Raw genomic sequence first — 7,934 nt, 5'->3', positions numbered from 1 at the left:
TTGATGAAGGGGGTTAGAATAAGGACTAGAGAGGGAGGGAGCAAGTGATGAGTGAGCCAGGATCTATTGAAGCAGTTGGCTGGTTTTGGCAGGTAGGTACCCCTTGGGCTTTGGTCCATTTCTCAGCCATTCATCAACAAACAATGGTTGAGCTCCTGCTCCATCTTTGCCTGGGATCGGCTGTCTCCATTGTCACTGGCCTCCGGAAGCCCTCTACGTATCAGCTGCAGTGCCCGGATCTCCTTCCCAAAGCGCTCATGCAACTCCTGGAACCTGGAGTGGGGACTGAGGGTGGCTAGAAGGCCACAGTCCTGGGGGGGTGGGGGGATGTGGGGGTGAGCTGGGCTCTTGGCCAGCTGCTTGGCACAGCTTTGGTACTGAGCCCCTAGCGGGTGGGGGTGGTAGCACAGCCAGCTGCCTCCAGCTCACCCCAGCCTGAACCCACAGCCAGGTTCCCCGCTCCTGGTTTTCTGCTTCCAGCCTGTAGGCCTGCCCAACTTCTGTGCCCTCTACCCCAGGGGTCAGGATGGTAAAGGCATAGGGTTCTGTGGCCCAAAGCATGGCTCCACCTGGCAGTTCTGCAACAGGATGAGGCCCAGAGGCATGTCTGCCTGGTGCTCCTGGTAGAAGAGGAGGCTTCCCCGGGAGATGAACCAGGGACCGTGGTAGCTGGTATTTTGGTCCTTCATTAGCATGATGCTCTCCAGGTCTGGAACCTGTACCTGTGGGAGAAACTGAGCACAGACTTTGGGTGCAGTTTCTGGAGGAAACGGGCAGGAGGAGAGGTGGTCCATCTTGTTCCCCTGGGGACCCCCATGCTGCCTCCTATGGTTCCAATAGGCTCTTCCTGGGCACAGCCTCAGCTTAGTGGGACTCTGGCTCCGAGTGTCCCCGCAGCACGGAGGCCCACTTCCCTACCCAGCCCTGCCTCGGCCCAGATTACAGAACCCGGGAAGGGCCCCTGGGCTGGGGCCTGTTTGCTAAGAGGGTCTTCATTCTGCGGCTGTGGTTGGAGAGGGGCTCTGGCCTCGGTGCTGGGAGCCGGTGCCACGGCCACCTCTCCCGTAGCGGGCCCTTTCCACTTCGGAAGCCTAGAATCAGCCCCGGGAGAGGGGTGGGTAAATTACTTCCCCGGCGTCCTAAAGGGAGCTGGGTCCGGAGAGTGCCCCACCCCGGTCCGGTCCGGGGCCTCAAGGCGGGCCAGCGGGAGAGCCGGGCTCACCCCAGGGAGAGGAGAGGGCCGATGACTGGCCGCCGAGCTGGGATGGTGAGGGGCGCAGGGCCCTTGGCCAGCCCTGAGGAAAGGTGACGCAACCCTAGAAAGAGTAACGAGGGCAGGACCCCATCGGCCCTGCTCGGCTTTGCTCCCACCGTGACCTGGCGCCCCCGTCTCCCCAGAGCCGCTACTGCTGTGGGAGGGAATGGACACTGGTGGGGCCATCCCTCTCGCTCGATGGGGGTCTAGCAGCTCACAGGTCCCGTCTTCTCGTCTATTGCCCCAAACAGCTTACGTCACTTCTGAGCGGGGGTGTGACTTCCCCGCTCCGCCCGAACTCCCGCCCGCGGCGTCGGTTGGTCCTCCCTGGAGCGAAGCCACTTCCGGCCTTCCGGGCGCTCTCCACAGTTCCCTTCCGGGTGAAGGCCTGTGCCCCGGATGTAGCCCAGGCGCGAGCAGCTCCCCCTTCCCTTGCCGGGCGGCCCAGGGTCCTCAGGTGAGCGCGCCGGGGGCTGCTCGAGTCCCGGGGCTCTGCCGCTGCTCTGAGCTGTGCACACAGCCCGCGGCAGGTGGGGGCCAGTCCGCGGCGGAGTTGGGGGTTCGGCGCAGCGAGGAGCCGGGGGACCAGGGCGCTAAGTCCCGGGTCCGCTCAGACCTCACGGGCCCGAGGGAGCTGGGGTGGAGGAGCGGGTGTCAGCCCGCGGACCCGCGTGGCGACTGGACTGCGGGAGCCGGGAATGGGGTGGTCACGGGAGGAAGCGGGTCCCCGCGCGTCTCGGGTGGGGGTGCGGGTGGGGGCCCCTCCGCGTGCCCGCCTCTCGGACCCGGCCCCAGCAGCTCTCTTGGATGCCATCCCGGGTCCCGGGGCCTCTTGGCCGCCAACTCCCCTTCCGGCCCCCTATTCTGTGCTGCTTCCCCCACAGCCTGGCTCTGTGCGCCCCTGGGAGGGATTGCTGCGTTGAGGGCCCTCTCGCGGCGGGTCCCCTAATCTGCACCTTTCCCTCTGCGGTTTGGGGAAGACCCTCTGTCCAGCCATGCCCAAGCGGAAAGTGACCTTCCAGGGCGTGGGAGACGAGGAGGATAAGGAGGAGATCAGTGCTCCCAAGAAGAAGGTGAGGGGGCCGGCCTCCGTGTTCTGGAGAGGAAACGGGAACTGGAAGCCAGAGGGGAGAAGCTTTGGGGAGAAAGAACGGGTAGAAAGGGCAAGGTTTTCATGTTCTCTGCGAAGGGGGTTTGGGGGATTTTCAGGTTGCGTCCAGATCCTGGAGCATTTGAGGAAGAGTGCGGGTGCGAAGAAAAAAAATTAATACTTTTCTCCCACCTTCTAAGTTCTTGTAGCTGGGCCAAAAATCAAATTAACAGGGGAAAAAAAAATTTAATACATGCACATGGGAAATTCACATCAGCATGAAAATTCCAAACTCAGTGAGGCAACATTAGGCATATATGACATTTTTTTTTTAAATATATTTTATTGATTTTTTACAGAGAGGAAGGAAGAGAGATAGAGAGTCAGAAACATCGATGAGAGAGAAACATTGATCAGCTGCCTCTTGCACACCCCCTACTGGGGATGTGCCCGCAACCCAGGTACATGCCCTTGACCGGAATCGAACCTGGGACCTTTCAGTCCGGAGGCCGACGCTCTATCCACTGAGCCAAACCGGTTTCGGCATATATGACATTTTAAAACAGTTTTTTAAAAATTGGTTTCAGAGCGGAAGGGAGAGGTAGAGGGAGATAGAAACATCAATGATATGAGAGAATCATCGATCGGCTGCCTCCTGCACACCCCACACTGGGGATCTGTTTCTTTGTTACCAATGTTGTGGGCCCCCCCCCCCCCCCCCCCCCCGCCAAAGAAACAGAATTTCCGGAGGATGAGGCCCAGAAATCAGGATTTTTAAAAGATTCCCGGGTGATTCTAATGTGCAGCCAAGGTTGAGAACCACTGCTATAGTAGGTTTCTTTTGTTTGAATCTATTGGGCAGGAAAGCGGGGAGGGCCAAAGGTTCTTTCTGAGTCTTGTTTCTTAATAGCTTAAAATTAATATTCCAAAAAGGCAGCTTCAGGTTGGCAAAACTTTGGTTCCCTTCAATAACCAGTAACCTGCATCTGTGGACTGTCTGACTCCTGCTCACAGCTAGTGGACCCTGTGGCTGGGGCAGGAGGTCCTGGGAGCCGCTTCAAAGGCAAACACTCTTTGGACAGCGATGAGGAGGATGATGATGATGAGCGGTCCAGCAAATATGACATCCTGGCCTCAGAGGATGTGGAAGGTGAGTTATACCCAAGAACTGACTCTGCTAGGGAAGCAAACCGGCTTCTGGGAATGTGGACGAAGGAGGCTCCTGTCTCTTGCCTGCCAGCATGGACACCTGTGTCTTTGGTGCAGGTCAGGAAGCAGCCACACTCCCCAGTGAGGGAGGTGTGCGGATCACACCCTTCAACCTTCAGGAAGAGATGGAGGAAGGCCACTTTGATGCTGATGGCAACTACTTCCTGAACCGGGATGCTCAGATCCGAGACAGCTGGCTGGACAACATTGACTGGGTGTGGCTCCGGGGCTGGCATGGCTGGGGCCTGGAGGCAGCAAGTGCTTGGGCCCTGCTGGCAGTTTGTAGGAAATAACCCCCCGCCCCCCTTCCCATTTTCACATTACAGGTGAAGATCAGGGAGCGGCCACCTGGTCAGCGCTCACCGTCAGACTCCGAGGAGGAGGACAGCCTGGGCCAGACACCAATGAGTCCCCAAGCCCTCCTGGAGGGCCTTCTGGAGCTCCTGCTGCCAAGAGAGACAGTGGCTGGGGCACTGAGGCGTCTGGGGGCCAGAGGAGGAGGCAAAGGGGGTAGCAAGGGACCTGGGCGGCCCAGTTCCCCCCAGCGCTTGGACCGGCTGTGCAGTTTGGCCGACCAGATGGTGGCTCGCGGCAACCTTGGTGTTTATCAGGAGACAAGAGAACGCTTGGCCATGCAGTTGAAGGGGTTGGGGTGCCGGACCCAGGGACCTCCTGACCCCCCGCCTTCTCTGGACATGTTTGCTGAGGAAGTAGCAGAAGGGGAGCTGGAGACCCCAACCCCTGTCCAGAGAGGAGGTGAGATTTCAGGGCAGAGGTGGGGTGTTGTGGGCAGGGGCAGGACACTTGAAGCCCAAATGGCTTTGCTTGCTGTTTTAGAACCAGAGTCATCAGGAGATGGTCTGCTGGATGTGATGTGGGAGTATAAGTGGGAGAACACAGGTGATGCTGAGCTCTACGGGCCCTTCTCCAGCAGCCAGATGCAGGTAAGCCCCATCTGCCTCGTCTCTCCCCTCCCAGCCCTCACTCAGTCCTCCTCCAGTTCTGCCCTTTCTTCCTGCAGACTTGGGTGAATGAAGGCTACTTCCCTGATGGTGTTTATTGCCGGAAGCTGGACCCCCCTGGTGGACAGTTCTACAACTCAAAACGTATTGACTTTGACCTCTACACCTGAGCCTTCTGAGGGCCAGTTTAGTGGCTCTTTCTTTCCTGGACTCTCTGGAGGAGGCCCCAGAGAGTTGCCTCAGGCAGTGAGGATATTGGGGGCCACTTTTCAGTCAGTTTCCATTCCCAATAAAAGTCTATAGTTGTGTATTAAGCCCTTGACTGTCCTGATGGCCAGAAGCCAGGGACCTCCACAGCCCCTTTGGATTTGCCTCTGTCCTTGAGTGTTTCCTCATGAAGTTTCTCTTTGAGAGTTTCTGGTTTTTGTTTACCACTCCTAGGGGCAGAGCCAGGGCTGTCAGGTGTCCTGTGGCCTCCCCACCTGGACTCTGCTCACCATCTGAAAACCCCTTCACTCCCATGTCATTCTCCAGGATGGGAGTTCCTGTTTCGCTGTTCTTAGGTTGTTGGCTGTTAGGACCTCAGAGTCTCTGTCCTTGCAGCTAGTATAGGATAGAGGCCCAGAAGTGGAGATTTCAGGCCTTGAAGGGCTAGGACATCTGTTGGGTGTGAGCAGGAAGCCTGGTATTCACTGGCTCCCACTGTCTCAAGCTCTTTAGGTGAAGTGCAGACTCAGCGTTGGCACTTGAAGGACCCTTCAGCTGTCCATTGAACAAGCGCTGAGAGGGGTGGTGCCTCACTGGAGGTTACACAGCAAATCAGAGGCTTGGCACAAACCCAAGGGGCTCCTTTCCCAGACCTTTCTTGGTACCAGGTCTTTTCTGCTTGGCATTTGAGACCCTGAAGTGTATATTTTCTGGGCTCCCACAGTGTGCCTGGCACAGGGCTAGTGCCTTGAGGGGACTAAGATAACTGAGCTGGTCCCCTTCCAGGAATTCAGAGTTAGGGGGTGAGGGAGCGGGGTGGAATTATACCATGTCTCAGACAGGTGTAATTCTATAGTGAGACCTGAACACCCCCCCCCCCCCCCCCATCCCTTTAGTGCTGCCTTAGTCTCCTCACTTGCACCGAGTTAGGTTGATTCCTCCCCTTTTCACCTTGGCTGGCCGTTGGGATCTCATGGGGAGCTGTAAAATTACTTCTCAGAGAATTGAATGAGTTGATCTAGGTCAGTGGTTCTCAACCTTGGCTGCACATTAGAATCCCCTGGGAATCTTTTTAAAATCCTGATGAGGCCCAGAAATCAGATTTTAAAAAGATTCCTAGGGGATTCTAATGTGCAGCCAAGGTTGAGAACCACTCATCTAGGTAATGGCCTGGAGGCTGGGTCTTTTCAATGTGCGGCCAGGTGAACAGCCTGACTCCCAAGACAGGTTACACCTGGGGCGGGATCGGTTCCTGGACCTGCTGTGGGAGCCTAGCTGAGCATGTGTGTGGCCAGGGCTCTGGTGGAGTTTGTCAGTTACTGGAGAGCTGAGCACCAGAGCCATGGGACACCTGGGGGGTGGAAGGGGCCAGGCCAGAACCAGGGGATACCTGATGTTCTAGTGAGGCCTACAGTTTCTGTAATCATCACACCCACTCTAGTGCTAAGCCAGACCTCGTTTTCATTGACTTCAAGGTGCCTTTGGTTGTAAAATGGTTTACTTCGTGTCATTAAAAAAGGAAACCCTACCATTGCAGTTGTAAGATGTCATCGATTAAAAAGTGCATCGTGATTTCAGAAATGTTCAGAAGTGAAAAGAGTGCGCACCTTTATATCCCCGGTGACTAACTCGTGGGAGGTGCTTAGTGTTTGGTGACGAGATGGGAGGAAGCCGATGGACAACTCCCCTGGATGTCCCACCGGCACCGTAGGCTCCACCTATCAGCTGACCTCCCTTCCCCTCACTGCCTGTTCCTTTGTTCACCTCCCTGATGACCCCCTGTGTGGGCAGGATAATTGCCCCCAAAGGTGTCCACATGCTCAATCTCAGAACCTGTGCATATGTGACCTTACGTAGCAAAAGGGACTTTGCAGAAATGATTGACTTTGAGATGAGATTATCATGGATAATTGAGATGGGCCCAGTGTAATCAAGGGTCCTATGAAGGGAAGGGGCGTCAGGAGGATCAAAGTGAGGGAGGAGAAGATGTTACACTGCTGCTGACTTTGAAGATGGAAGGGCCATGTGTCAGGAATGCAGTGGCCTGTAGAAGCTGGAAAAGGCAGGAAAACAAAGAAATGCAGCTCTATTGACAGGAGTTAGCCCAGTGAAAATAATTTTAAATTTCTGACCGCTAGACCTCTAAGAGAATAAAATGTGTTGTTTTAAGCCATTGAGTTTGTGGTAATTTGTTAAAGCCCCAATAGGAAACCAACCCACACCCCATCCAGCTGAATGCCTCTCCCCCTCATGAATATCCCTAAGTCTTCTGTGGCCATGTCTCTTTCAAGCCCTTAACAGCACTTAACTCACTTGCTTTAAAAACAAACTTGTATATGTGTCTGAATTTAAAAAAAAATATGTTTTTATTGATTTTAGAGAGGAAGGGAGAGAGAAATCAATGATGAGAGAATCATTGGTTGGCTGCCTCCCGCACGCCCCCTACTGGGAGCTGACCCTGCAACCAGGACATGTACCCTGACTGGGAATCGAACTGACCTGGTTCCTAGGTCAACGCTCAACCACTGAGCCACACTGGGCTGTGTAAATTTTTAAATAAGCTTTTTACATTTTACAGTAGTTTTGTATATTTACAAAAAATTTACAAGAGTAGTACAGAGAGTTCACCGTTTCCCCTATTAACATCTGTCAGTGGTACATTTGTTACAACTAACCAACCAACAACGTTACTATTTTTAAGTTATTGAGCTATCCACCCATTTAAAGCGAACAATTCGGTGGTTTTTAGTATATTCATGGTGTTGTGCAAGCATCACTACAATCTAATTTTGGAACATTCTTTCCTACCCTAAGAGCCACCCCACCCATTAACAGTTCCCATCACATCCCATCCGCCCCCCCCCCCATCCCCCCCACCCTTCAGTCTTTGGCAACCACTGATTTACTTCTGTAGGTTTGCCTATTCTGGACTTTCATACAAATGGAGTTTTACAATATGTGGTCTTTTGTGTCTGCTGCTTGCACTTGGCATGTTTTCAAGATTCTAACGTGTAACAGTACTTTTTTGTTGTTGAATAATCTATTGTATGGATATATGATATGTTGCTATTAACTATCCACACTTTTTTTTTTTAATTTCAGAGAGGAAGGGAGAGGGAGGGAGGGAGAGAATCATTGATCAGCTGCCTCCAGCACGCCCCCTACTGGAGATCGAGCCTGCAACTCAGGCATGTGCCCTTGACTGGAATTG

General features: G+C 54.3%; 1 protein-coding gene across 3 annotated transcripts; it reads left to right on the top strand.

Moving 5' to 3' along the window:
- The first annotated feature begins 1,656 nt into the window (after positions 1–1,656).
- Positions 1,657–6,896, top strand: CD2BP2 (CD2 cytoplasmic tail binding protein 2). Of its 3 annotated transcripts, XR_011471298.1 has the most exons (8): positions 1,657–1,712; positions 2,236–2,328; positions 3,360–3,495; positions 3,612–3,769; positions 3,881–4,310; positions 4,392–4,498; positions 4,555–5,735; positions 5,866–6,896. XR_011471298.1 is itself a non-coding variant. In XM_070413551.1 (7 exons), the coding sequence occupies exons 2-7, from the start codon at positions 2,251–2,253 to the stop codon at positions 4,684–4,686; spliced, it is 1,020 nt and encodes a 339-aa protein (XP_070269652.1). In that variant the 5' UTR covers positions 1,657–1,712; positions 2,236–2,250; the 3' UTR covers positions 4,687–6,896. The 3 variants fall into 3 exon arrangements, 2 of the variants coding, with proteins under 2 accessions (XP_070269652.1, XP_070269651.1); XM_070413551.1 differs by having other exon boundaries at positions 4,576–6,896; XM_070413550.1 differs by having other exon boundaries at positions 4,555–6,896.
- The last annotated feature ends 1,038 nt before the right edge of the window (positions 6,897–7,934 follow it).

Source organism: Myotis yumanensis, unplaced genomic scaffold (assembly GCF_028538775.1).
Source record: "Myotis yumanensis isolate MYYU_CA2020_CCGP unplaced genomic scaffold, mMyoYum1.0.hap1 SCAF_4, whole genome shotgun sequence".
NCBI classification, from domain to species: Eukaryota; Metazoa; Chordata; class Mammalia; order Chiroptera; family Vespertilionidae; genus Myotis; species Myotis yumanensis.
Note: the sequence above shows the minus strand (reverse complement) of the source record. Positions and strands in the feature narration are given on the sequence as shown.